The sequence below is a fragment of the Budorcas taxicolor genome, chromosome 19 (assembly GCF_023091745.1).
Source record: "Budorcas taxicolor isolate Tak-1 chromosome 19, Takin1.1, whole genome shotgun sequence".
Classification (NCBI taxonomy): domain Eukaryota; kingdom Metazoa; phylum Chordata; class Mammalia; order Artiodactyla; family Bovidae; genus Budorcas; species Budorcas taxicolor.
In genome coordinates this window covers 50,359,112-50,387,022 of record NC_068928.1, presented here as the reverse complement: position 1 = coordinate 50,387,022, position 27,911 = coordinate 50,359,112, and the positions used below count along the sequence as shown (strand labels likewise).

At 57.7% G+C, this 27,911-nt stretch overlaps 5 protein-coding genes across 8 annotated transcripts; 2 read left to right on the top strand and 3 right to left on the bottom strand.

Annotated features, from left to right (window-relative positions):
* ALYREF (Aly/REF export factor) lies at positions 1-3,958 on the bottom strand. Its single transcript, XM_052657280.1, has 6 exons — positions 3,561-3,958; positions 2,943-3,074; positions 1,292-1,439; positions 677-740; positions 398-575; positions 1-304 (listed from the first exon to the last, which is right to left on the bottom strand). The coding sequence occupies exons 1-6, from the start codon at positions 3,795-3,797 to the stop codon at positions 290-292; spliced, it is 774 nt and encodes a 257-aa protein (XP_052513240.1). The 5' UTR covers positions 3,798-3,958; the 3' UTR covers positions 1-289.
* On the top strand, positions 3,926-9,074 carry ANAPC11 (anaphase promoting complex subunit 11). Of its 3 annotated transcripts, none has more exons than XM_052657284.1 (3): positions 3,926-4,054; positions 4,499-4,673; positions 8,728-9,074. In XM_052657284.1, the coding sequence occupies exons 2-3, from the start codon at positions 4,565-4,567 to the stop codon at positions 8,871-8,873; spliced, it is 255 nt and encodes an 84-aa protein (XP_052513244.1). In that variant the 5' UTR covers positions 3,926-4,054; positions 4,499-4,564; the 3' UTR covers positions 8,874-9,074. The 3 variants fall into 3 exon arrangements, with proteins under 3 accessions (XP_052513244.1, XP_052513241.1, XP_052513243.1); XM_052657281.1 differs by having other exon boundaries at positions 3,947-4,180; positions 4,553-4,673; XM_052657283.1 differs by having other exon boundaries at positions 3,947-4,180.
* Positions 9,075-11,279: 2,205 nt separating this feature from the next.
* On the top strand, positions 11,280-11,788 carry NPB (neuropeptide B). The gene is made up of 2 exons (XM_052658816.1): positions 11,280-11,522; positions 11,599-11,788. Exons 1-2 carry the CDS (start codon positions 11,280-11,282, stop codon positions 11,725-11,727), a joined length of 372 nt encoding a protein of 123 aa, XP_052514776.1. The 3' UTR covers positions 11,728-11,788.
* Positions 11,789-14,002: 2,214 nt separating this feature from the next.
* Positions 14,003-21,215, bottom strand: PCYT2 (phosphate cytidylyltransferase 2, ethanolamine). 2 transcript variants are annotated; one of them, XM_052657539.1, is made up of 14 exons: positions 21,077-21,215; positions 19,110-19,198; positions 18,390-18,551; positions 18,066-18,132; positions 17,317-17,401; positions 17,134-17,178; positions 16,886-16,939; positions 16,309-16,447; positions 15,982-16,064; positions 15,668-15,745; positions 15,425-15,490; positions 15,199-15,264; positions 14,828-14,916; positions 14,003-14,742 (listed from the first exon to the last, which is right to left on the bottom strand). In XM_052657539.1, exons 1-14 carry the CDS (start codon positions 21,163-21,165, stop codon positions 14,631-14,633), a joined length of 1,224 nt encoding a protein of 407 aa, XP_052513499.1. In that variant the 5' UTR covers positions 21,166-21,215; the 3' UTR covers positions 14,003-14,630. The 2 variants fall into 2 exon arrangements, with proteins under 2 accessions (XP_052513499.1, XP_052513500.1); XM_052657540.1 differs by lacking the exon at positions 16,886-16,939.
* A 314-nt stretch (positions 21,216-21,529) lies between these two features.
* On the bottom strand, positions 21,530-27,777 carry SIRT7 (sirtuin 7). Its single transcript, XM_052658074.1, has 10 exons — positions 27,685-27,777; positions 27,477-27,614; positions 27,281-27,385; positions 25,462-25,532; positions 25,292-25,364; positions 24,135-24,233; positions 23,827-24,063; positions 23,613-23,693; positions 23,304-23,410; positions 21,530-22,191 (listed from the first exon to the last, which is right to left on the bottom strand). Exons 1-10 carry the CDS (start codon positions 27,775-27,777, stop codon positions 21,993-21,995), a joined length of 1,203 nt encoding a protein of 400 aa, XP_052514034.1. The 3' UTR covers positions 21,530-21,992.
* Positions 27,778-27,911: the final 134 nt, after the last annotated feature.

The following is a 27,911-nucleotide window of genomic DNA, read 5'->3' as shown; positions in this document are numbered from 1 at the left end:
TTCTACACACATTTCTATTTTATTATGGCAAAGGTGAAAACGCCACCTTCTCCACAACAACAACCAGTAAAAGTTATCCCAAAAATAACTCAGTACAAAACAGGTCTGTTTCAGAATTAAAAAAAAAAAAAAGGAAAAGAAACCTTTACATGAATCTTAAATCCTATTTTAAAACATAAAAGAAACAAATCCATCATTGGCCACACAGCCCCAGTCTGTCACCCCCTCCCGCCAGGGAGCACGGACGAGACTTCTGGGTCCTGGTCCATGCACGGATTTGCTGGTCTGTTTAACTGGTGTCCATCTGAAACAGAGGAAGAGAGGTGCTCACTCAAAATGAGGCCCTCCTCCAGTTGGTCTGGGACTGACCCTCACCCAGCCCTCCTCTGTGACTTACTCTTGCATTATAAGCATCCAGCTGGGCATCTAATTCTTCTGCGGAAAGCTGCTGCTTTGAACTCCTGCCGGTGCCTCTGCCTCTGCCCCGGCTGCCTCCACGGGTGCCTCTCCGGGTGCCGCCGCCACCACCGAAACCTCCTGAACCACGGTTTCTAGTCATCCCACCTCTGTTTACACTAGCAAGAAAAGGAAACTTTGCTCACATGCCTGGGAAGACCTGCAGCGTGAGGAGACACCCCCACAGGCTAGCCCTGACTAGAGAGGCCCCGGAACTCACCTCTGTGCAGGTCTCCGCTGCGTGTCAATCTGTGAGGTGACGAGCTGAATGTTCATGGGGCGGCCTATGGCAGAGAACACAAGAGGGCCAGGTCCTGTTAGAGGACTCTGAAGCCTGCTAGGGGTAGCACCCTGGCCTCCATGCAAGCACTGGAAAGGGACACTGCATCTTGATGCTCCCGACGAGAGGACAGCCTGGAAATGCTGGTGGGAGAACAGCCCCACCAGCGCCTCCTCGCTCCTTCTCATCCAGTGCAGGTGGGTGTCTGTCGGGCGTCCAGGGTGCCCAGGAGCAGAAAGGTACCTTTGTCTTTACGACTACAGCCCCGCACTCAAGAGTTGTACTATGGTGGTTCTGAGAAGGCTTCACAGAAGTGAATCTTCCGGAAGGAGCTGAAGGAGGGGAGGGACGTAGCTTGCTGGATGGGGATTCACAAGAGGTTGGTCCAGATGTGGGGGTCAGCATGAGAGGTGGCAGTGTGGAAGAGAGACAAAGGGGCGAACACAAAGTGTCCTCAAGCAGAGGGGACCCTACTCTCGCCGGGATGGGGCCAGCCTCTGGCTCCGCAAACTAGCTACAGCGCTGCAGCCTTTCTGGGTCCAATCCCAAACGCACCATCCAAAGGAACGCCGTTGTACTGTTTCATAGCTTTTAGTGCATCTGCCTTCCGCTCAAAGTGCACATCAGCTGTTCCTAAACTGCGGCCAGATCGGTCGTAGTGCACAGCCGCCTTCTTCAGAGTTCCAAATTCAGCAAAGAGCTCCTGAGAGTCAGAAAGAGCAGTTGTTAGCAAAGCAATTTTTCTTCTGGTGGCCCAGGGACACTCCCTGGAAGTGTAAACTGCTTTGGGGTATTTCCCTGGGAGGAAGACATACATGTAGTGGGGCAGGGAAGTGGCGGTGGGACCTGGGGTATGGGATGGGACAGGTGGGACAGCAATTTCCCGGAGCAGCTGGGCCCGAGGGCTCCTGCCCACTTGGGAACCTGACATCTATACCACGATGCAGGTGAAGGATCACAAAGCCCACCAATGAAGGGCAAAGATTTAGTTGCTATCTTCTTCAACAAAGGAATATTTACAACACACCCAAGGACTGTGCCAAGAAGCAGCCAAGGCCAAGATCACAGAGCAAGGGGCTCTATCCACTTGTGGACCAGCTCCAAGGGCCCTCTGACTGGGAGCCCTGACCCAGCCCCTCCCCCAGGGCAGATTCTGGCTCACCTTTCCCTCTCCTCCTACTCAAGCCTGCCGCAAAGCCTGAAGTCAAGCGCTGCCATGGAAACTGCCCTGACCTCAGGCAGGCTGGGAGTTGGAGAGGGAACCCAGAGTGTGGGGCTACTCCGGCCGCAGGCACACAGCGGGAAGTGGAGTTCGCCAAAAGCGGTTTCCAGTGGATGCCAGAAACCACCTTAAAAAAAGTGTTGAGACACTGTGAGTGCTCACTGGCCTTGCTCTGTCCTCCCAAGGCAAAGTAAATGGCTGGGCTCTGGGAAATTGAACCCAGGAAGGCCCAGTACCCTGCCCAGCCATCTCCTGGACTGACCCCCAAGATGTCATTACTTAACCATTTTAGGCAGCAAATTTAAAGGCCTTTAGGGTTCAACCAAAAAAAAGAAAGAAAGAAAGAAAGGAAAGGAAATAAAGAAAAAGGGGAGGAAAAAGAGAGAGGCAAAAAAAAAGAGGCTTCAACCAAAGATGTTTGAGAATCATGTCACTAACAAAACCCAGGGGGTGAGGATAAGTGAGAAGACAGGGGATGAAATTCCAAGTAAGACATAGGGCTTAAGGCAAATAGAGCCAGAGCGGCGCTGGCACCATCCTGCTCTGTGCTATGTCAGTTCTACAAAGGAAGTGCTTTCTCCTCCCAACAAACCATTAAAACAAGCAAAACGTAAAGAAAACAAGTAGCCTAGCTCTTCCAGGAACAGAATCCGAGCACAGTCAACCAAGCTTCTGTCAGAAGAGCTTGGGCAGAGTGCCTTCATCTACAAAACACGTTTTAGCAAGGAAGAACAGCAGCGCCCCAGACTAAGCTGGGGCCTTGTCTTCCAGCACAAACTGACACATTGGTCAGGCTTTCAACTCTAGCTCAACCTCTGCTCTGCATTCCTGGAGCCCATCACAGGGAACAGTGGCTGGCCCTTCGGTGCCTGGGAGAGCTTGTCGTCCCAAGGTGTGTGTGGGGGGGATTCAGGGACAAGTCCCAAACGCCACAACCGATTCCGTGCGGAGTCACCCGCCCACCAAAAAACTCCAGTCCCTTACCTGAATATCAGCGTCGGACACTCCAAAATCCAGATTTGACACCAGCAGTTTCCCACCGGTCTCCACGCCGGCACCACCCCCAAAACCGCTATCAAAAAGGTCATGCTGCCATTTGTCAGGAAGTTGTTTCGGCTGAGGGAAAAGAAAACACAAGAACAGAAAAAGGTCTGTGAGTCTCACTCCAGGGCTCGCCCTCGCCCTCGCCCTCACGGCCACAGCAAGAGCCTCCCCCCACCTCGGCGGGGAGGCAGGCGCTGAGAGAGACCCGCAGCCCCCGCTTCTCGCCCGCCTCGGGCCGTACCCGGCCGCCACGGCCACACGTCCCGCAACTTCTCGGTTCCCTTCAACCAACTTCCCGCCACCGGGGCGGCCGCGCCAACGGCCCCTCAGCCCCCAGCGCCGTGAGACCGGGCGCCCTGTTAAGACAAAGGCCGCCAGGGTCTCCGCCTTGGTGCCCGGCAGGCGAGCGACCTTCCCGCCCGCCGAACCGGCCGGCGCCCGCGCCCCCCGGCCCAGTCGGTCAGTCGGTCGGCCGCCCGGACGGCCCGCCGGTCGCCCGTGCGCCGCCCTGCCGGTTCGCTCCCTCGCCGCGGCCCGCCACCCGGTCTCCACACTCACCCTGCTGTAGGGCGCCGGCCGGTTCCTGCCGCCGCCGCCCGCCGCGCCGCGGGCGATGGCCGGCCGATTCCGAATGGGTCCGCCGCCTCGGTTCACTCGCGCGGCGGCCTGGGCTCCGCCGCCGCGGCCACCCTGGGAGCCGGCCCGGCCGCGGCCCCTGCCCCCGCCGCGGCCGCCTCGCTGGCTCCGGTTCAGCTTAATGATGTCGTCCAGAGACATATCCATTTTGTCGGCCATGGCGGGCGCGGAATCGGCCTCGGCTCGAGCCCGCGCGTCAGCACGTCGGCGCGTCACTTCCAGCGCCGCTCGCGGGTTTTCCGGTGCCGCGTCCTCAGAGCGACCGCGGATTGGCTGCGGGCCTTCGGCGTCTCAGGGGGCGAGGTCGCGCGTGCGCGCTGAACCAAGGAGCTCGGCGGGCGCCTCTGCGAAGTGCCGAGCCGCGGCCACAGGCGTTTATATACCTTCCCGCGCGGGGCCGGCGCTGCCAACTGAAGGCGGGTGGTGCGGCGCGCGATTAGATCGGCGGGGGCGCGGCCGTTGGGGGCGTGGCCGAGCGTGGCGCCTCTCCCTTGCCCCTCCCCCACCGCACCAGGAACCGGCACCTTAGTCCAGCGGCGGGAGTGAGTGCGGCCCGTGCCAGGGTTGTTTCCGGGGTGACCTCGTAGGGAGCGGGCTTGGGTCTCCATCTCTCAGCCCCGTCAGCCCTTTCGGAAGTAGCGCACGGCGCGTTTCTGCGGTTGTTAAAGAAAGCCGAGGAGCCCTTCTGCGGACGCCGAGGCAGAAGTGCGGTGTTGGCGAAGGACCAACACCGGTCCTCCCGGTCTTCCCGGGGACCCGGCCCCCGCCCCAGTCCCCTTGCAGACAGCTCTTACTGCCTTTCGGCGGCCACTGTTGCCTACGCTCGACCCTCGGGGCGACACCCCTTCTTTGGCTTCCAGGTGCCGTAGCTCTGCAGACTCAGCACAGCCGGGTGGTCTCTTCCCTCCTCGCAGGCTCCTCGCGCCATGAAGGTGAAGATCAAATGCTGGAACGGCGTGGCCACTTGGCTCTGGGTAGCCAACGACGAGAACTGCGGCATCTGCCGGATGGCCTTCAATGGCTGCTGCCCGGACTGTGAGTGTCCCCTGCCCGCTGTCTCTCGAGCTGTGCTTATCATCTGGTCTTGGCGTGTCCCCAGAAGTACTCGCACAGCGTTTCTGGGGTTTGGTTTCCTCTTCCCAAGAAAAGTTGACAGAGAAAAGCCAGGCTATTTCGGCCCATATTTGTACAAAGATCCCGTCAAAAGTTTTGTAAGGAAAAGAGCAGTTTCCTATCCTGATAAAAGTCACTATGAGACCCGTGGAACACAAAAATGTGTTAAGACATTGTATTTGAAAATTCCACATCAACAAAAAATTGTGACGTTACAAGGTTTCCCCCTCAATCCAGCACATAAATGATGAATAACACGTTTTCATATCTGGCTGTTTTTGCCCAGCTGTTTTAAGGTAAATGCTAAATATCTGCTGCATTGTCAGGCGGGTTCCTTACCACTGAGCCACCAGGGAAGCCGCAGCAAATGCTAAATGTGATGTCCTACGTCAGTGCTGACTTTTACCAGCACTGTTGTCACTTTAGACCTTATACTGCCTTACTGTTGCCCGTCATTCCTAGTCCTTGTTCAGGTTTCTTTAGTTGTCCTCAAATGTCTTTTTATTGTTGGGTGGTGTGAGCCAAGACCCAAGGTGTGATCACTTTTTTCCTTCACTACTTAATCTAGAATAGTTTTGCTTCAACTTCTCTATCGCGTTTTAGACATCAAATTATTTGTTTTTATTTTTCTTTATTTTTGGCTGCTTAGGGACCTTCATTGCATTGAGCAGGCTTCTCTCCAGTTGTGTTGCATGGGCTCAGTTGTCTTGTATCATGTGGGATTTTAGTTCCTAGACCAGGGATCAAACCCACATCCCCTGCATTGGAGGGCAGATTCTTAATCACTGGACCACCAGGGAATTCCCCGTAGACATCTGATTTCTTTCAGAACATGTTGTCTTGCAAAATGCCTGACCTCAGGTTTTATCAGATTTCATCTTTGCGGTGTCTTTTGCATTGTTCCTTTGTCCCCAGTGTGTTCTGTGAAGTGAAAGTATTTGGGTCAAAAGGAGAGTTTCGCACCAGTGAATTTAGTTTTTAGTCAGACACAAGTGAACCAGAAGCAGTAGGAAGGGTCTTAAGGCTTTGCCTAGGGGACGAAGGTATTCCCAAGAGAGAAGTGAGATTTGGGGACCACTGAGAAGTCAATGACCAGGCCTGTCCTGTGGGGCTGTGAACATCAAAATAGTACTAGATCTTTGCTTCTTACAGTGAAATTCAAATAATTGATTTTAGTGCAAATATAATTTTATCCTAGTCTTAAATCTTTACATCTGGAAGAGGAAATCTCATCACCCGTGGGCTAATCCATCCTGATTTAATCAGGCTGGGATATAATCTTAGGAAATCAGTGATTGGTTCTACTTGATGAGGTTTTATGTAAAGGGAGAGAGAATAGAAGCACAAGGTCTGGCTTGGTTTAATCCGTTTAAAACCGCCCTTTTTTTTGGTTCAGTTGGGTCTTGTTAACTACATGCAGGTTTTTTCTAGTTGAGGCAGCACTACCCTGGTTGCCGTGGCTTCTCTTGTTGCGGAGCACAGGCTCGAGGCGCACAGGCTTCAGTAGTTGCATTGCTCGGGTTTAGTTGCTCCGCAGCATTTGAAATCTTCCAGGCCCAGGGGTTGAACCCGTATCTCCTGCATTGGCAGGTGGATTCCGACCCACTGTACCACCAGGGAAATCCTAAAACCACCCTTTCTCAAAGGTACAACACAGGTTATGGGTAGGTACTTGCAACTTTCTCAGCAGCAGATGTAGCTTCTGAAAAGAAAAGTCCTAGGGTAGCATTTATGTGGTCATGCCCTTGACCCAGTGTGGGTGAGTGAGCCTGTGTGTCAAAGATGGCACCAGGGGTTGCATGCAGCTTGTGGAACCCAGTGTGTAGGGCTGCCTGAGGTGTGCTGGGTGCTGGGAAGAGGGGGGTTGAGGCTGAACTTTGGACTTGCTGGTTGTGAGCCAGCTGTAATGATCAAAGTGTTTGGTCAGCCCAGGGCCCCTTCTATACAGATCAAGTGATGCTGGACTTCCCTGCTGAGATGGAATTCCTACGAAAAATCCAGAGTGACTCAGACTGTGATAAACCTGCTCCTTGTCTCAGGGCTTTGTGAGTGAAAGTCTTATGGAGAGGATCCCGACGCTTAGCATGAGTCACTGTCAGCATGGAAGGTGGTGTCAGATTCCCCACTAATGGACGTGATGGCTAGGGTACCCCTGCCAGCAGGCTAGTTGGCCCCTGCGCATCCTCTTGCATCCTCTGTTTGCAGGGGCTCTAATGTGTTAGGGGTGATTCCAAGTGTCCTTCTGCTGAGGTGGGAAGGACCCTGGGTGGGGGTGGGAACCAAGAGAAATCAGGTGTCACACCCTGTGGGCTCCTGGCACAGGGCCGTCCACCTCGCCCCCCCACCCTGGCCTGGGAAGCAGAGTGAGCTAGATAGTTTTGTATTTGCCAAGTAAATTGTTTTTTGGTTTTTTTTGTCATAAAAGATTCAGAAAAGGAGTGATGTTTTGTTTTAGAGAGGACTACTTTTAAAAGATTGGGGGTTTGGTGGGGAGAAAGGATCCATGTATACGTATAACTGAGTTCCTTCACTGTTCAGCTGAAATTATCACAGTGTTGTTAATCGGCTATACCCCAATACAAAATAAAAAGTTAAAAAAAAAAACAAAGATTGAGAAACACTGCCCCAAACAAGAGAGTAAGAAGATGGCAGTGCCCATCTGTCTGACTCCATAGGGTGAATGTACCACTGTGGGGCAAGGGCTGCTCCCGAACTGGGAAGGAGGTGCAGGTTTTCAGCAGCCCTTGAAGGATATTTAAGACCTGGCACCCACACCAGCCTCCTGGTCGGCATGCTCCCTTCAGGCAGTGGCGGCTGCCCTCGCGAGTCACGTGGCCTCCTGTCTGTCCCTGGGATGTCGGTGGGTGATAGAGACTGTGGAGCACTGTGAGGTTCGGACAAACGCTCAGGTCAGTTTTCCAGCTCCCTGTGCGGCTCAGAGCAGGTGCTCCATTAGGTCTTGAGAGCACTGTGGCTTCGCCGTGGTGTTATCTTTTAACACATTGTACAGTCACCTGTCCCTGTGTCTGGTGTCAAGAGAGAAGACCAGGACCACAGGTGACCAGGCCAGCACTTAGGAACTACTTCATGGACAAGATGTCTCCTGTTTACCCCAGCTTATCTGGCTGGTGCACTGTGTGCCCTAGTGACTTCTGGATTTGGCTCACGATTGATAGGCATGAGGGGCCCCATGGCAATGCTTTGGGGGAATGGCCCCCCTAGAGGGTAGCGGCAGCAAGCTGCAGCTCCCACTGCTCATGGGGACCTACCTGCTGGGGGAGGACATTGTGCTCTGCCAGCACCAGCTGCGTGATGGGGTTTTCTAGATTCTTAAAAATCAGACTTGTTTCTCTTGATGCCAGGCCCTCTTCACAGTGGTAGCACGTGCAGGTGGGCTGGAGGGCCAGCACCAGGTTCTCTGGGCCGCAAGTAGGATAGAAATGGGGAGGAAACGGGAGGCAGGGCCACTTCACTCCCAGCGGCCGATGGGCTGGGCCATAAGCCCCTGTGTCCCCGACCTGCTCCCTGGTACTGAACTGGGTCCCTACTGCCTGGGGATGGCGACATCTAGTTTCTAAGGCCCTGGCTCACCTCACCTTGAAGAGGAATGGTTTGCCGCTCAGAGGCGGGTCACCTGTGCAGGCGCCCTGACACACTGACGTAACCTTCTTGGCATCACGGGTGCCAAATGGCAGAGCTGCGGTGTGTCTGCAGATGGGCCCAGGCCCTGGGAGGCCAGTGGGCGGGGGTTCAGGCCCGGCCAGAGCTCTTCGTGCTGCTGAGCTCCCGCGTGGAGGCGGGAGCAGCCCGGGTGGTCTTTGCAGAGGTTCGTGTAGAGGCGGCTGCTTGGCCGAGTCTGTGGTTTCCTTCCAGATTCCTGTCCTCTCTGAGCCCTGAGGCCACCCTGGGCATGCTTCCCCCATCGGACTTGTCCTGTGCTCTGGGCGACTCACAGGTCCTCTCGTCCCTCCCGCAGGCAAGGTGCCGGGTGACGACTGCCCGCTGGTGTGGGGCCAGTGCTCACACTGCTTCCACATGCACTGCATCCTCAAGTGGCTGAACGCGCAGCAGGTGCAGCAGCACTGCCCCATGTGCCGCCAGGAGTGGAAGTTCAAGGAGTGAGGCCGTCCGCACTGCCCGATGCCCCTGCCCTCACCCTGAGATGGCCTCACCCCCGCAGTGGCTCTGGGTGGCTGTCTCCTCCATGGGGACAGTCTCCTCTGGCCTCTGACAGGGTTGAAATGAGGACTGGAGCTGCGTTTGTTTTCTCCCATCACAACGTTGACATTTTATCAAATAAATAAAACTCATTAAACCACCTAAGCCTGGCCAGAGGCTGCAGTTGCTTGTTTTCTTGGTGCTGAGGCAGCCTCGGTGTGCGCCAGTATGAAAACTCATGAATAAACATCCCAATGTGATGCCGAGAGGCCCTGAGTCACACCCCTGGAGAAGACGGAGCCAGGGATCAGCCAGAGGAGCCAGGGTGGGAGGAGTGGGCTCGGGCTGGAAGAGCCTGGTGGGGTAGAGAGGCCGGGCCCCCCCTCTTCAGGGTGGTCACTGGGACCCTGGCTGGACACAGCTGGCAGGCACTGCCATGCTTCCTCCCTCTGGAAAGCTGTCCCCAAGTAGGTGCTGGCTGTGCTAAGAGGGCTTTGTCGAGGCAGCTGTGATCGGTGGCCTCAGTCCCTTTCTCCCAGCTCCTTGTCAGGGCCAATGTCCTTGACATCAGGACGTGTGTCTGCAGGTGTCTGAGGGTCTCCCCATCTAGGGAAGTCAGCCCTTGGGACATCCTTCGGGCACCTCTGCTCCACCTCAGCCCCCCTCTAGGGCGGGGGCAAGGAACCCAGCCCTAGGATTTTGAGCAGCTTCTGGATGGCAACCACTGTAGGCTGCATGTCCTGTGAGCATGGGCTCCTTCCAGTCCATTCTTGATGACCTCCCCCTGCACCAGGGGTCACTGCCCTGTGTCCCTGTAACACCTTCTGCCCAGTGGGTAGCTGGTTTCTGAGCATCAGTCCCCAGGGGAGAAGGCAGGGCGGTACATGGTCTGGACCATTGTGCCCAGAGGGTAGGAACCCTCACGGAATCTGGAGGTCATATGCTCCTTGCCCAGGAACCCAGCTGCCAGGGCCCTTGTCCTGGTGTCTGTTCTGGGAAGGCACGTGGCCAGGGTGTTTGGAAAGTGTGAGCAGGAGGAGGGGGAGCTGAGTAGGCCTCATGTCACCTGCTGTGTGCCCTCCGTCTGGGGCTCTTGGACTCAGCCTCCTGGGTGATCCCATTTAGCTCTTGGGCTCTAAGCAGTAACTCTGAATTCTAAATGCCTATCTACAGTGTGTCTGGATCCGTGGTCACTGAGTTCACAGACCAGTAGGAAGACCAGCCCTCACTGGGAGGTGGGCAGTGGCAGCTGCAGAGGATCCCACAGGGTGGCCTGGCCTCCATCTGGCCTGCCCCTGCTCGCCTTCCCTCCCTGGAGTTGTGCCTTCCCTGGGGAATTCTCCCTTGTGACAGGAAGTACCCACATGCCTAGGGTGCCAGGCTGTGAACCGAGCCTCCAGGCTTTTAGCCCTGGCACACCGGGACAGGTGCCCTCACCCCAGAAGTCTAGAGCTTGCCGCAGGTCATACAGTTCTCTAGGCAGGCCACTCCCACTTCGCTACCAGGCGGGCTCCTCTCCATTCCTTACTGGGTTCCAGCCTGGTCCTCCCAGGGCCTGCGTGGTCCCCTCAAGCAGGACACAGAGCTGCCTGCCAGGCCCAGCACACACCCAGAGCCCAGCCATTGGCTCCCTCCCAGGAAGCTCAAGGGCTCTGCCAGTTCCTCCCATAATCATCTCAGCTCTTCCTCTGCCACAGTGGCACAGGGTCACAACACCCACCTCTGCAACAGCTTTCCCCTGGCCTCCCCTCCTCATCTGTCCTGTGAGCCATCCTGCCAACTCTGTTTGAGGACCAGATCAGTGGTGTAAAACTTCTCTCATAGGTGTGAAACCTACCTCTGCCCTCCCCACCCCCGGCCCTCTTAGATTTCAGTGCCTCCTCCAGAAGCCGGGTCCTCTGGTCAGCTCCCTTTAAGGCGGGAACTGCTCCTTGTCCCCGGGGTACAGGGAGACAACTGCTCCTTGTCTCCGGGAAACGGGTTACAGTCCCCGGGGGGTGACTCGGAGCTGGGGCGCCGTCGGACTCGTTGAGGGCTCTGCAACACCGCCGCCCCTCCTCCCACTGAGTCGGGACTAAGGTCTGTGGGAAAGGCCCGGGGGCTGCCTCCCAGCAAGAGTTGAGTGAGCCAGAAACGGGGAGGTGGGCATGGGTGGGGAGGAAGGGGGCGTCGCATCCCCCTCAAGCCCTGGAGCATCTTTCTCCAGCGTGCCCCTGTGCCCAAGAGGCTCTGAACCCCGCTCGGGCTTCTCCCTCCAGGATGCGGAGGCCCGTGCATCCCGGCGCCCGCCCTCGCGCCCCGCCCCGCCGCAGATATAAGGCGCGGGTGCTGCTGTTCCGCAACCCGCCGCCCGCTGCCACCGAGTCCCCCATGGCCGGGCCCGCGATGCTGGTGGCCGCCGCTCTGGCGCTGTGCTTACTGCTGGCGTCCCCCGGCCTCGCGTGGTACAAGCCGACGGCGGGGCCGGGGTACTACTCCGTGGGCCGCGCCGCGGGGCTGCTGTCCGGCTTCCACAGGTCGCCGTACGCACGGCGCTCTGAGCCCCGCGGGGGCACGCGATCCCTGGGAGGAGCCGGCACCTTCCGGGAGATGCACCCCAACCTGCGGAGTCTCGTGAGTAATGGGCGCTGCTGGGTGCGGAGCGTTGGAGGGTGCGGGCGCCCCCTTATCCATCCCATCTCGTCCCCAGGCCGTGTGTGTCGAGGAGGTCACCCCCAACCTGGAGAGCTGCGAGCTGCTCCCCGATGGCCGCGCCACTTTCCAGTGCAAGGCTGACGTCTTCCTGTCGCTCAGCGCCTCGGACTGTCGCAGCAAGTGAGCCCCAACCCTGGCACCTGGACCCGGCCTGAATGCCCCGGGCACCCATGGGCCCGCCCCTGCCCTGGCGCTAGATGGCACCCAGCACCGCCCATCCATCCCCATAGTAAATGGCTTAATGAATAAATGACTTGCAGCCTCTGGAAGGTGGGCACAGTGGGTGGAGTGGGCGTCTCCTCAGTCTCCACACCCATACTCTGCTCACCTACACCTGCAGACAGCAGCCAGGTTACCAGGTTGCACGGAGACACCTTTACAGGAGCTCCCAAGAACCACTGCTGGTAAAATGCTGCTGGAAACTTTCTGTGGGCCTTGGGCCATATCAAACCCAGACATCTTCTGGAGCCCCGCATCTGGCTCTGCAAGGCTCAGCTCCATGCCCTGCCTCCTCCCTGCTTTGTTCAGGCAGCTCCTGGATCCTCCTAGGAGGTGCTGCCTGGGTCCCCTACTAGCCATCAAGTCTACCACGCCAGCTCAAAAGTCCTACCTTGTAATAAGCCTCCCCTAAACACCCCACACCAGGACACCCTCCTGCCTCAAATGCTACATTTCTTGAGGCCTCCCTTACTAGAGGGGCAGCTCTTGGAGTGACTTTCTTGGAGCACCCCCAAAACACCTCAAAGTACACAACATGCGACAATACTTGTGCCAAATGAATGAATGATAGGCTAGGCCCAGCAAGAGGGGGAAGGCAGCTAGATGTGTGGCTCCAGGGCTGGGAGGGGCTGTAGCGGGGGCGGCGGGGGGGGGGGGGGGGTATGACAGAGCTGAGAGCTGGGCACACCCCAGCTGAGTCCTGAGTCAGGCAGCTGGCTCCTCCCAGGCCTGGGAGCTCTTTGTTCACCCCAATCTAGACCCGCAGGAAAGCGGTATCCAAAGCCATAGGTGCTGCCATACCTGGAGAAGGGAGAGGCTGGGCAGGACCATGGCTCCTGAATACAACTGCCTTGTGCCAGCCCAGCACTCCTGCCCCACTCAGGCTAATTCCCTAATTCAGTTGTTGGGATCTCAGTAGGTTGATTTACACCCTGGTCCCCAATGAGGCTGACTTGAGTCCCTTAGCCTGAGCTCTGGCCCGAGATCTGGAGCTTGTCTCAATGACGTCCCCCACCCCATGGCCTTGCCATCAGCTGGGCCTCAGGGGACCCAAGGGAGCTGGACCCACCAGCCAGCCCTCTGCTGAGGCTGTGGGTGGGACCCACAATCCTGTTGTATCTGGGTGGGCAAGTCTCCGGAGGCACCCACCTCCTGGACACCCAGGCTCCAAGTCTTCTCTAACCACGGTCCAGCTGGGGGGGGCTGCCTTGTTGCTGCTGCAGGTTGTCCCCCAGTCCTCACCTTGGAGTGCCACCCAGCAGGGGGTTCTGAACAGGCCTAGGGCTGACTCTGGTCTCAAGAGGAATCCACTGGCTGCGCCTGTATCCCGTCAGCCCCCGCCAATCTACAGGAACTGGCTGATCGCTTCCGCTGGGGGACTGGAGTGAGAAGGCTAATACCACTGGGTTCCTCAAGTTGGGGCAGGGGTGTGGGGAGGGCCCTGTGCCTCTCAGCTTAGTGTGCTGCCCTCACTGGGAAAGGGAGGAAAGGAAGTGGGGCAGGGGCTGCCCCGAGAGGCTATGTGCACTGACAGTCCCCCCAGCCCCCTTACTGAAGCTGCCCGCACAGGTTCTAGACTCGACCTTAAGAGCCAACAGAAAAGACAGGCCCACCTTCCAGGAGTGAAGGCTGGCCTAGGACTCCCATGGGGCCAGGCCACAGGGTGCTCTGGCCCCATCTGGCCCAGCAGCTGCAGGGCACAGGCCATTCTGGAGAAAACTGGAAGAGGACTGAAAGAACATCCCAGTCCTCACTCTTGAACACCAGAGCCATAAACCACAGCCACTGTGCCCCTCCTTTTCCAAAAAGAGGTGACTGGGGTCAGTACCCTGCAGCCGCTATACCCCTCCAAGTGGGCCCTGACTTGGGTGCAGAAGACCCTGAGATTCTGTGGACTTGGCCAGGGAGCAGCCCCCAATTCCTTCTTGGATCAGAGAGCTCTATGGGGACTGCAGGGTGTCAGACTCTCATTTTCCTCATGACAGACCCTGAGGCCAAAGACACTCTGTGGGCCCTTGCCTCTCTCCCTCTTTTGTTTCCGGCCATTGTGGGAAGCGGCCGCGGAGCCTGGATCTAGGGCGTTTCTTGCTGCGGCCACCCACCTCCTTGTCGGGTGCCGGGGGGCAGGGCCAAGGTTTTCTGGTCCTGCCCTGCAGGATGGACAGCCTGATGCAGAGCCCCTCCCAGCAGGTTTATTTGGTTGCACACCCCGCCAGTCAGGTACAAAACCAAGAACAGTCTCTGGGGAGGCTGGTCCAGGAAACCAGGTGCAGCGTCTGGGCACCGGGCCCCAGGGCAGAGGCCGCCCATGTGGGAGGTGGCCTGGTCTGCGCCCCGAGGAGGAAAGGGGGCAGCCCCCTGGGTCACTGCTCCCTGAAGCTTGTTGGAACTGAGGCAAGGCAAGTGGGAAGGCCACCTCGAGCTGGGCAGTGGAGGGCGTACAGGAGCTTCCCGGGGGGCAGAGGGTGAGCAGCAGCAGGGCCAGGAGGATGGAAGCTGGGTTTTCCATGGCACGCAGGGTGGCACCCCTCTGGTTGAAGGTGTCCCCTGCCCATCTTGCCAGCTGGGCTGCTCCACTGTGCTGGAAGACCTCTCTGTGCAACTCAGCAGGAAGGGCAGGATGGCCTGCTGCAAGACAGGTACCTTGCAAGCAGGGTGACAGGCCATGTCCTCCACACCAGCCCTTCCACAGCTGGGTGGTTGGAGAAGAGGGCACTGCAGCTTTGTTAAAAACTGAGCCAAGCTCTCAAGGCAGGGTTGGGAGAGGGCCAGCCCCTCAGAGGGCCCCTGGCATCCTCCCACCTCTCGTCAGAAGTCACAGTCACTCTCCCTTTCGGGCTGTGCTTCCTGCCGCCTCATGGCCTCCTGAAAGGCCAGCTCCTTGGCTTCCTTCTTCTGGTTCCGGGCCTCGTATTCCAGCCTGGGGGCCAGATGGGGTGAGGTGTGCACCCAGACCCAGGGCCTCAGTGCCACCCTGTGCCCCCAGCACCCCAGCCAGGACTCACCTGTTCTTGATGATGCGCTGGACGATGAGGTCTGTGGTGAGGTCGTTCCCACTGTCAACCTGGCAGAAAATGCCCCTCCTTTTGGGCTCCTGGAGGCCAGAAAGAGGGGAAGGAGGTGAGAGCCCTCCCCTGAACCTTGGGGAGCCTGCACTGCCACCCTGGCTCCAACGGCCTTTCCCCGCCACCCCCACCATGGTAGGCGTGATCACTCGCGCTCAGTTCCCGCCTCCTTAAACCATGAGGCCACCAGCAAGGCAGCTGTCACCTCGCCCATTTCCCAGACAAGCATGGTGAGGCACAGGGGCATCAAGTGGCTGGGAAGCAACAGACAGTGGCCACCTCGTGTCCACTGAGGGCCCTCTAGGACCCACCTCGTATGGGTCAGAGCCATCCTTGTCAGGCACGACTTCTGTCTTCCCGTGACACACCAGGTCCACCTGGGGAGGAGGCAGGGGTCAGGGAGCCCTCCCAGCATCACCCTACATGGTCCCCTGCTCCCCGAGGGCCCTCCCCAGGGGACACGGCTCAGAGCACTGGCCTGGCCCCATTCGGCCCAGGTCCTCCCTGGAAACCGCCCACCAGGACCCCCACCCTCACCTTGAAGTGGTCCAGGAGCTCTGCTGTGACCGAGTACGGGGCCCCAATCACCACTTCAGATACGTACTGGGTGGACAAGAAGCACAGCTGGTCAACTAGGACTTGCCAGGCAGCAGAGTAGGGGCTGAGAGGGGGCATGGTGGAGCCCCGGGAGGGTTCCGGGGCGGGTAGGGGGTGGGGTGATGGGGAGGAGCAGCTCCAGCCTGGGAAGGACAGGCTGCTGGTCCGCCCACCGGCTCTCACCCGGCAGGCCAGCACACTCAGAGTCCGCTCATGCAGGTTCATGATGGGATAGTTCTTCCCCTTGTAGTGGTTGACCTCCTAGAGCCAGAGCAAGGTTGAGTCAGCTGGCAACCTCGGGGCCGGTGTGTTTGGGTGTGTGAGGCTGTGCTCCCTCCCAATAATCCCTCGGGGACGTCTGCCAGTATGGGGAGGCCCTGATGGGAGGCTCTCCCTGGGTTTCTCCCAAGCTCACCACCTCTTCCTCACTTGTGCCCAACCCCATCCCTGGGAGCCCTTCCAGAGTCCCCACACTATCAGATGCCCTGGGGTGAGACCTGGTCAAAATGCAAGCCAGCGATGACGTAGGGCCTCTCGGCCAGGCCATACACCTTCTCCAGGAAATCCACATGCCCAATGTCTGCGCCCAGGTTAAGGAGCGAGGAATCTATACAGAGCAGCCATCCACAGGAGCAACGGCTCAGTGAGGTCCCCTCCCACCCGCCTGCTCATGCTTCTCCCTGCCAACGGCTGTGTCCCTGCACCCCACCCCAGCTCAGGGTCCTCGAGAGTCAGGGAGGCCCCTTGGGGCCCTGGGGCCCACTGGGAGAAGCAGACAGAAGACCCGGGGGCAGGGACAAACCCCACCCAATCCCAGAGGATACGGAATAGGTCAAAGGCGCCAGCCACATAGATGACCGTCTCCCCAGGCTGGGGCTCCTTTCCCGAAGCAAACTGGATGATCTTCTGGGATGTCTGAAGAAACTGGGACACCCCCGTCCAGGGGTTCCGCCCCCCGGGGCACTGCAAGCCGAGAACAGACTGGTCAGTGACGGAAGCCTTGCAAGCATGTCCTTTGCCTGTGACCACCCTTGGGCCTGCCCACACCCGCCTGTCCATCTGCTCTGGGAAGCACAGGTGTGGGGTGGAGGGAGCAGGTACAGGGGCGACAGCCAGGACTCCAAACCCCTAGCCACTGCTGGCCACTTGCTTGTTCGCTCTGCTGTTGCTCCCAGGCAGGCATTTCAGGCAGGGATGCTGAGGGCCAGCTGGCATTGCCTGGTCCACACTGAGACCCTGGTGGGCGGGGCACCTGTGGCTGGCAGGACTGGGGTCCTGCCCTGTGGCCACAGCAGGCACTGCAGCCAACAGCACCTTGGCTCGGCAACTGGCCCGCCAGGAAGAGGCCAGTGGACACAGCCCTCATGGGGACCTGGCACCCTGAGGCCACCGTCTGGTCACCTGGGAGGAGCCTTCTGAGCAAAGTGTCTCCCCGGCGGGTGTCGGGTGAGGGGGCTACAGAAGGAGAGAGGACCAGGCCACCTGGTTAGAGAACCCTCATTCACACGGTGGCCACTGGGACCGGCCAGCCAGCAAGATTGGCGGTCAGTACCCAGAAAGCAGGGAGCAGGGCAGAGAGCGAGACCCCCTTTCCCCAGGGGGTGGCCTGGGGGTCAGGCAGTGGTCCAAACAGTACAGGAGACACTTACCTTGCCAAAGCTGTCTGCATACTCCCGGTACTCAGAGGACATCTCCTGCACAGAAGGGTACAGGGGTGAGAGGCCTGGCCCTCCAGACGCAGCCAACCCCAGGACCCCAAAGCTTGCTGTTCCAGTGCCCTCTGAGGGGCAAGCGTAGGGTAGGCGATCCCTCCCTCCCAGTCCCACTCTCACCTGGCTGCTGTGATGTGCCTTGGTCACCAGCAGCATGCGGCCAACGAGGTCTGTGGTGGACACCCCCTGGGTGCGCTTGCATTCTCTGGGGACAGAGGTGGAGTTGGGGCTCTCATCCTGGGACACACGTACAAGGCTGCCTCCTAAGGGCACCTAAGTTGCCCCACCCAAGAGTAAGGGCAACTCTGTTTGTGGCTGAATCTACCATGGTCCATCCCTGGCGGCCTTGCTGTGCATAGACCATGCACTTCCTTACTATTCTTGGCCAGGATAGAAAACCAAGACCCAGAGAGTGGAGGGACCACGGTCATTTTATCAACCAAACGACATGACTGGACAGAACAGGATTATCAAGCCTCAAGTTCGCAGACCATCTGAGGGGGTGGCTCTGATCCTGTTCGGCCTGCTGATGCCCAGGTCCTACCTCACCACACACTCTGCCAAGGGCATCTCAGGCCTTACTGCCCAATTCGAGCTGCCGGCCATGTGGCCTTTTGAAGAGTTACTCATAAAAGCCAGCTCCCCAGTCGAACCCCACGTCTCCACTGCTCTGCAGCCACCTGGGGCCAAGTGGCTCCCGTACTGGGTGACCCAGCTGCATGGAGCCCCCTAGTCATCACACCACACCCTCACAAGTCACAGGAAGCACAGGCTGCAGCCCGGACACTGCCCTCACGAGCAGAAGGCGCTCGAGGGGCCCCAGGAAACCCACTCCTCTAAAGATGGGCCAACTGGCAGCTAGAGCTTACCTGTACCTTCCGGCCTGCTTCACTTCCTCGTAGGTGTCCCGGCCATCTACGGTCAGCGTGATGTCATCTAAGGGGTGACATGCACGCAAGAACACAGAATTTAACCCAAAGCCACGAAGACCTCCAGGCCCATACCTTCACTCCAGGCCTGCCCCGGTGTGCGTACACTCCTTTCTGGAGAAGGACCCAAAGCTTCCTCAGACCCTCAAAGGGCTCCATGCTCCCCCAAGTGTGAGGCAGCCAGCACCTCCAGACACCCCTCTGATGGTCTGGTCCTGAGCTGCTTGAGTCCCCAGTCCCTGGGATCAAGTCCCGTCCACTCACTGCCGTGGACGCAGAAGTCACAGTTGTACTTGTCCAGAGTCTCCAGTGTGGTGACGTAGGGGGCTGCCGGCACCACCTCGTCCACCCACTTGATGGCCTGCACCATCTTGTACCTCTCCTCCTGAGTGAACACCGGGGGGCCTTTGTGCTTGGCGATCTCCTCTAGGGAGAGAGAAGAGGGCAAAGGACAAGGTGGGTGGCTCCTGGAGGGCTGGCCACAGGCTTGCCGGCCCCTCCCAGCACTGAGCAGGGTCTGCAGCCACACAAAGGCTTGTGGAGGGAGGCTGTCTCTGACCGGGCCCTCAGCCCATGAAGTTCCAAGCAGCCCTGCTGTCCTCTGGTGCAGGCGCTGGAGATGTACCTGCTGGGAACTGCACGCCACCCCCCGCCTCAGTCCATTAGAGTTCCAGGTATAGTCCGGGTTGCCTTTGGTGGCTGGGTACTCTGTACTCAAAGGCCTTGGGAATCAGAAAGTGGGTAGGAAGTGGGTGGCATACCCAGATGGATCCACTGGACACCCCCTACACGCAAGCTCATGACAGGATACAAGACGGGAAAGCTGTGGGCGGCCTGGCCTGGGCTGGGGTTAGGGTGAGCTTGCAGAGCTGTGCTAATGGGGAAGATGGCCTAGGCCCGCCCTACCCTCCACCAGGACCTGTGGGGTCTGTCACAGGCACCGGCAGGGGGTGGAGGGGCAGTGGGCACAGCAGCCCGGCTTACCATCAGTGTGCACACCCACGATGAGGTGGTCACCCATGGCCCGGGCTTGGCGCAGCTGGTTGGAGTGGCCATAATGTACCATGTCGTAGCTGTGGAGAGCACAGGGCTGTCATCCCCGTGTTGGGGGTGACAGAAGTGAGGTGTGATCAGCCTCGAGAGGCCTCAGCGGAAATGAGCCTCATCTCGCCCGGAGGGGAGAACCTCCTGGATTTTCTTGTTCCTCTGCAGTGCCATCAGGAAGCCCGCCAAGAAGCCACCATGGGAACTGCCCCCAGGGTCCCAGTTGGGCTTTCAGAGAGAGGGGTGCTCAGTTCTCGTTATCACCAGTCCCTGGGCCCAGGGTCACACTGAGCAAGTGTGGCTGTGCACAGGGACAGGTCTGGGGACCCTGAGGGCTGGTGAGGACACAGAACAGTCCCTGCTCCCCACACCTGGAACAGCGCTCTGCCCTTGGCTCCCATGGGCAGTCCCTTTAGGGTGTAATATAAACGTGATAATTCAAGGGTACAGTGGACTCTGTACTACCCTGAGACAACCATGCAATCCCTGGAGCCAACACATAATTAAGTCTAACCAATGATCAAGGGCGATTGCTGGCTTTAAAAGTTCTGCCTGCTCCTCATGGCCTCTGGAAACTCAGTGAGGCTTTGCTCCCTGGAACCAACAACCACCTCCCTGTCACCTGGGGTTCTAGAGCATTCATCCTCAAATTCAGGTCTGGTTAAGAGAGAACGCTTAGCTGAAGGCCACACATAGCACCACAGCTCCACTTGAGTTGTCATGGGGGTGGGGAGACCCCCACTTCTCTGTGGGCTCAGGGGTGGACCCTCATGCTTGCTCTGCTTCCTCCCAGCCTTGTATTGCCTTCTGAGTAGGTGAAGCTGTCCCTGCTTCTCCAGGTGACCAAGGCCACCAGGTATACAGAACCATTCTACTCAACACCACCACGGCACACCGGGCCCCAGCAGATGAGTCTGTGGGGCACAGTACTCTGGTCCTGGGCTAAGCGAAGAGGAGAGTCTAAATTCAGGAGCCTGGCTGGCCCTTGTGCCCATCAGACAGGCTGGGCAGAAGGAGGGGTGCATAGCACAGAATTCAGGGTGGTCCTGGGTCCAGGCCGTACCCCAGTCACTGTGGCCTGCTGGGGGTGGGGCCAGGCCTGGCCAGGGCCAAGGTCAGAGTCCACAGACAGGAAGCCACACCCCCTCCCCAAGGTGACTCAGGTGAAGGCACAGAAGTATGGCAGCCCCAAAAGCTGGCTGCTGAAGCCCTGGGCTTGCTTTCTCTGCTTTCATCAAATAAAGGTCTGAGAAGTATTCAAGGTGGCAAGTTATCACTAGATGTTCACTTTCCTCTTGTCCCCTGGCAGCCTCAAACCTATCTTAACACCACCACTCCAATTGTCTGGCTTGCCAAAGAGAGAAGTTTGGCACTGTAACTTTCCTCAGATGGATCCAGGAGCCTGAGGGCTTCACTAGGGTCTTGGCCAATGCCTGCACTGACACTTGCCCAAACACCCAGGAGAATCTTCCAGGTTTTGTCCTGGGCAAGCTGGGGACTGGACAGGGAGAACTCTGGGAAGACATTTTGGGTGCACGGCTCCCTCGGAGGAATAGTTCCTAAGGCACTTAAATGATTAAAGTCACCAAGGTTAGACCCGCAACTCTGGCCACTGTTGTGCATAAATCAGGCAGGTGGGACCGCCTGGCTGGGTCTCCCGCTTAAAGGCAAACGTGGGCAAAGGAGCACCCAGGAAAGGCGCTCATACAGGGATCCGCAGAAAGCCTCCAGCGACCCTCAGCCGCGCTGCCCGCAGCAACTCGAGTCCAAGGCTTCTTCCGCAGCCTGTGACTCCTTTCGCCCGCCGCCCCGAGCTCGCCGGCGGCCCGATTCCGGCGAAAGCGGCCACAGCGGTCGCCACCGCACCCCCGCCCCCGCCCCCGCCCCGCGTCCCCTGACGCGCTCACCAGCCGTCGCACCACACTCGCACGGCGCGCCTAGCCCTCGGGCCCGGCCGCTTGGCGCTGCCCGCCTCCCCGTGCCCGTTCCGGATCATGGCCCGGTGGCAGCGGCGAGACACTGTGCACCCGGCTCCCGACTCCGAGCCGCCGCAGCCCGCGCACGCACGCGCCGTCACGCGGGCCTCACCCGCCTCGCGCGGCCAATGGCGAACGTCGCCCCACCCCCGGCGCGAAGCCCCGCCCTCTCACCACACATGCGGCCAATGGGCAACCCCACTCGAGCCGGGTTCCGCCCCTCCGCTCCCGGCCAATGACCTGTGTCCAGCATCCCTTAGCGCCCACCAGGCAGAGGGGCGGGGCAGGACCACGTGGGGCGCACCCGCCCCTTCAGGAGTCTCGGCAGGCGCCTGCTCCCACCCACCGCTTCAGGAAGGTAGTCGCTGACACGGGGAAGACAGTGCAGAGATGTTTAATAACAATAAAAAGGCCTGCTGAGAGCCAAGGCTCAAAAATCACCCCTTTGCAGCATACTCAATACAGAAAAAGGCTTCTATAAACTTAACGTTTTCAGTAAGAAGTAGTAGAAATTGGGTTGATGCCCCTGAGACTGGCCTTGTGCTTCCTCTTAGCTGGCCAGGTGTGAAATAACCAGAGTTCTGTTCTCACAGAGGGTGTGACTGCCACCTCTTTAGGAAGAGGCCGCTTGAGCAAGGCCTCCTCCATCATTAGGCCCATGCAGGAGGCAACCACAGCAGTGCAAGGGGGCTTCCCACGAGGACAAATGGCTAAACATGTCAGGGTGAAAATGTCACCCCCAGATAATTCTCAGGAGGCAGTCCTGGCATTAATGGTGCCACCTGCCCCTGAACAAGAGTCCCGGCCATTTTCAAAGTGCCATCACTGTCCTTGGTCAAGCACCAGGTTACGTTACTTTCTTCCTTTTTGTGCGTTTGGTGCAGCCTCTGCCAAACCAACCACCCAGGATGGGGGCTGAGCTAAGTGGTGCACCCCGGTCCCCAGGCCCAGGTTCTTCTTGGCTTCTGCACAGTGACTTGCGACTGTGGCTGCCTTCTTCACCAGCACGCAGGGGAGTCGCCAGGGAGAAGATGGGGTCCTGCCACCTATGGAAAGGGAAAGCTGGGTCAGGTGTGCCACGGAGCCCCTTGCAATCACAACCCGCCCCAGGACGGGAAAGCTGACTGAGGTCACCCTGCATCCCTCCCGTGTCTTAACTATGGCTGGGCTGTGTTCAGTGGTAGCTCCAGAACATCTGTGAGAGAGGTAAGTTCCCCCAATAACTCAAAGGCCAGGACCCAGACTAGCCTGTCCTCTGCAGAACTCACTCCTCGTTGGTGATTGAGGGGGCTGTGCACACAGGGGTTGGGGAGGCACTAACCCCAGGAAGGATGAGTCACTAGCCAACCCTGGGCCCCACCTTTCACTCATAAGGCCAGGGACAGGCAGACCAGACCCTCTTCCCCTTCCCAGACGGCAAGACTTGACAGGAGGAAAGCTGACTAGGGAGGCGTGGCCTAAACACTACACCGTGACGAGATCATGTGTCTGAGATGTAGAACCACATATTATAAACTTAAGATACAGATAAGCACTGATAAAGAAAATGAGCTAAGTTAATGTGAAAAAAAAAAAAGTACAGTACACAATAGGCCCACATTACAGAACACCACAAACATAACATACAAGAATTGCCAGGCCCAGAAGGTGAAGGGATCCTTAATTCTTGAACCCTTTGATTAAAAGAAGTTATTGATTTCCCCTATAAGACCCTGGAAATTCACAGAGAAAGAAAGTGTAAACTTTTTACTCAATACACACACCATGTCTAAATTATCACAAATTCTGTATCAAGCCACAATTTGTTTAAGCTTCCCCAAAGTATTCCAGTTCCCCAAGCCAAGTGCACCCAGATCCTGAAGAGCAGAGTTGCTGAGAGCACATCCCTTCAAGGCACCTTCCCGTCCAGGCTGCCTGAGGGGAAGGGGGGACATCCAGGCATACCCTGGCAGATTCCCTCTCCCCGCAGGAATCACACCAGCCAGGACATCTCAGCCAATGCTGGGGCTGGGCCCTGCAGAGGCCACCATGCCACAGTCACGCCTTAGATGCCAGCTGCCACACCTCAGAGCTTTCTCTACACTCAGCTCACAGAGGACGACAGACACGGCCCATCCACACGGGGCAGGGAAGTGGGGGACGCGCCTGTACCCCTCACCTGCTGTAACGGGGGATCTCCAGGCCCAGTTCATCCATGAGGAGCTGCATGACGTCATCACACTTGCCGTGCAGCTTCAGGGCAGCCCAGTCATCCTTCGGGGTCCACTGGGGACAGGAGAAGGTGAGTGAGGACAGCACCTCACTCCTTCCCAACAGCCTGCTGGCCTTGGGCCCTGCTCAGCCAGACCTCCACAGTGGATGACTGTGGGACACAGATGTCCTAGGGATGGCTGGCTGTCCTAGGGATGGCTGGCTCTCCTGTTCTAAGGCCCAGGTCTGAGGAGGCGGCTCTGAGCACCTGAGTTACCTGCAAGTTCACAATGTAGAGCTTGGGCCGCCGGCTGGGGGGCTTGGTCATACACCAGAGGTGTGGATACTTCTTTAGAACCTGCGGGAATGGACAGACGGACAGACGACACACAACCCAGATAAGGAGGCTACAGGAAGATGGGGGTCTAAGGTTGAGCTGACCAGATGCAGGCAGGTTCACCCCATTCCCATCCATGGTGCTATCTGCATACCTTTAAGCTGGAGCCTAAACACAGGATGGTGTCTGCTTTGCTGGCAGCCTGGGTGGCTGCCTCCCAATTCAGAGGCTGCCCCAGTGTCCCCCTCTCCCCAAAGTGCACGATGGTGTCCCTGAGTTGGCCTCCACACTTGTGGCAAGTGCGGCCGGTCTGGTGCCGGTGCAGGGCAGTGCGCTCCGTCACATCAAACACCCGCACATACTCCCTATTGGGAGTGCAGGCCGTGCAGACCTGAGGAAAGTAGGGCCCGTGAGTGGGAGCCGCTGGCCTGCCCAGGCCCGAGTCCCTGAGGGATCGCTCACTTCAATGTACATGTTCCCGTGGAGCTCCGACATGGCTGAGCGGGGCAGCCCGCTTCGCAGGTGGAGCCCATCGCAGTTCTGAGACACCACATGCTGCACCTGGAGGGGCAACAGTGGCGGTCAGCAGGAGGAAGTGGGGGGCGGCACTCAGGTGTCAAAGCATACCAAACCCTGCCAGTCCCAGAGCTCCCAGCCCAGCAGAAGCTACAACCTTGCACAAAGCACCAAAGGCAAATCCAGAGCAGCAGGCTGGTCGCAGCAGGACCCAGGAGGCTCTGATGAGGAGGGCACCAGGCCCACTCCCAACGACTCAGAAGCACTAGGAGCCCCCAGGAGGGCAAATGTTTGCACCACCTCCTCTTGGCTGAAAAGGGGCTGGGGACCCAGACTGATGCTTTAGGTCCCTGAAGCCCTAGAAGTTTGAGCCCTCTCCCATTTGGCAACAGGTGCTTAGCGGAGGATCTCCAGAGACTTCTTACTAGTTTGCCCTGTTATCTAGGTGGTTCCTGAGGTCTGTGGGAAAATGCAAGAGAAACCCGAGAGGAAGGGGCTACCCTCGCGAGCTCAGGGCCTAGGTGGACTCTCTGTGTGATGATGATTCAGCAAATAGGCTGCCCTCTACTCTTGGAGTGGAAACACAGGAGGAATAGATGGCAGCTCAAACGAGAATCTAAACTGCTTAGTGGGTGCTCATCAGGGGTACCACTGGCTGATAGAGGTAGTATGCAACTGTCACCTGGGCACCAAGGTGGCCCTCCGGGTCCTAGTCACGGACCCAGTGAGTACAATCAGCCCTCTATATCCGAGGGTTCTACATCCGCAGATTCAACCAACCAAAGATCAAAAATATTTGGGGTGGGGTGGGGGGGGTGGCGGGAATATTCGGAGGAAAGAAATCTATAAAGTTCCAAGAAGCAAAACTTGAATTGGCTACATACTGGCAAGAATCTGCATAGTATTTATACCAGTTTAAATAGCACTGATATTATATTAGGTTTTATAAATAACTCATAGATGATTTATAGTATAGGGGAGGATGTCCAAATTACACACAAACACTACGTCCTTTTTATACAAAGGACTTGAGCATCTGCAGCCTTTGTTATCTAAGGGGGATACTAAAGGATGCCTGGACACTAGCCACCCTGGGCTCTTACCAGCTTCTGCTCATGTAAGCGGGCGATGCTCATGTGGGTGAGGGTTGGCTCAGCCTCACTCAGGTCAGCAGCACTGCCAGGTGGAAGGGAAGCAAAGGTGAGGGGAGTTGCAAGGACAGGTACATGTGCCCCTGTTCAACCAGGTAGGAATGCTGTGCTAGGTTACTCACCTAACACTTCTTCCTTTCTGAAGCAGTGTCCATACTCCATTAGGGCCCCGGTAATCTGGGATAGAGGCTGCCTGCAGGTTCAGAAAGGAGATAAGCCCAGTGAAAAGATCATTGGAGGCACTGATAGAATTCCCAAGAATTTCTCTTCAGTACTTCCCAGGCTGGCCCGCAAACTGGTCGATTCGTTCCATAGGCTGAGCATTTCCTAGTCTAACATCCACCCAGATGGAATGCACCCCTAGTGGCTTCTCTGCTCCGCAAGGACCCCTGCCTGCTGTACCACCCCACCCCCACACCTGTTCCAGCTCATCCTTCTAAGCTCCAAGGAGCCTTGTCCATGCTGGGAGCCTCTTTACCATGTAGTCCAGCCTGGGCTCTGTGGACAGGTCTGTCCTCATACTGAGGGGAAAGACTGATCAGGCTCATCAATGTGTCCCCAGGGTCTAGGCAGTACTCAAGGTTTAGCAAATAGTGAACCCATAAGTGGAACACTCCACCCTCCAAGTTCTCACATCCTGATGCTATAAATGGTTCTTGGCCTACCTTTACAAAGGCCAACCTCTTCAGACAAGATAAATGTTACTGAATTTCCCAAGCTCCCAATCCACTGAAACAGAACTACCCCGAGGGAAGAAAACAGAGTGTGCCAGGATCAAGGCATCCTGTGCTTCCCCAGGCTGTGAGTGACCTCCCTTGTGGGGAGCCTTGTCTCTTCTCAGGTGCTTAAGCTCAGAAAAATGCCCACCCTGACCAGTAATTCTTATGCACATGGCAAATGGGAACCTCAAACAGTAACACTCAGAGCAAATTAATGAACAGCATACGGTTTTAGTAGCTGCTTACAATTCTTTAAAAAGTGATGTCACTGCTTTCACATAATCACATGATAGTTCACATGTGCCAGGGTTCCAGGCGTTGGTAAGTTAAAGCGGTTAACATACCTTACACATTCTCGCTATTGGGTCTCTTCAGTCATCCCTGCATGGAGAGTCTTACTTCACAAGTGCCTGTAAAATCTTATCCACCCTTCAAGGCCCAGACTCAATGCCATGCCACCTCCCACAGAAAAACAATCAGATGGGTTTCCCAGCTGAAACCAGAGGGTGTATTTGGATTTCCATTCTAGGGGCCTAGCACAGCCAACTTCACATTAGTCATTTGCTTATACGGTTTACTGTCACCACCTATGGATTCTTGACGGAAATCCTTGCTTATTCACCTCTGCTGGGCCTACATGCAGGTCACACTCAACTTGCACCCAGCAATTAAAGCGCGTGCTATCCACACTATCCAAGCTAGTCACATTCGGCTGCCCAGGTAGTTTCTCTATAAAACTTACCAAAAGCCGTAGCATTTCTCTTCCTTATCTAGGGCACTCTAATGCGTACTGCCTTGTGTTCTACTTACCTTACTTCAACTTTCAGAGTGAATGGGGAATGAGAAGGTAGTTCGGGGCTTAGCTTTGCCCACATAACCTTCGGACAAGCACCAAACCATCAAGTCCTGTTTTTACCACTCTTCCTTTCCTGTTTCTAACTGGGTATAATGCAAACTTCAAATATTTAAAAATGTCTATCCACTTAACGAAGGTCCAAATGGAGTCATTTCTAGTTTCTCTAAAAAAGTAAAGACGCTCAGGAGGTGCTTTTGCAGTAAGCTTTTGCAAATTGGTACCATTGCTTAACAGAATACTGTGCTCAGCGCCGGAGTCAGACACCCAGAAGGGGGCGCCCCCCGCCTGCCCAAGCTCCAGCAGTCCGTGTTTCCCAGGACCTGGGAGCCGATCCAGGGCGCAGTCGTCCCTGCCTCGGGTCCCTACCGTGCTGATCCCCGCGCCCGTGTAGACGACCAGGTATTTGGCATTGCGGACGGCGCTGGCCAGCTCCCGGACTTTCCTCTGCAGCTCCTCCGGGTCGTCGCACACCTGCCAAGACACCAAGGCCGGTCGTGAGCCAGCCCCGGCCCCGGCCCGCCCGCCCGCGTGCCCGCCCAGCCCGCCCGCGCCCGAGACTTGCCTCCTCCTGCCGCCGCTTCAGGCCCTCGCGCCGCCTGCTCCGGCCCTGCAGCTCGGTCACCAGGTCCTCGCTCTCGGCCAGGAGCCGGCCCTCCTCGGCGCTGCGCTCGGTCGCCGCCTTCCTCAGGATGCGCGACACCTGCAGGCGCGGGGCGGGCGGTGAGGGCGGCGCGGGCTGGGGACGCGGCGCGGGGCGGGCGGCGGCGTACCTGGCGGAGGCGCTCTCTCTGTTGCTCCTCTCGCAACCTCCGGACCCGCTCCGCTGCCTTGCGCTCGGACCGGCTGAGACCCCCGGCAGCCATCGCTCCTGAGGAGACGCGTGCTTCCGCTTCCGCCTCCCGGCAGGCCACGCACCAGCGCATGCGCGCAAGACCCGCCCCGCCCTTCCGCCCCGCCCGCGCGTTGCCCCAAGGAAACACCTGCCAGTCTCTTTAAA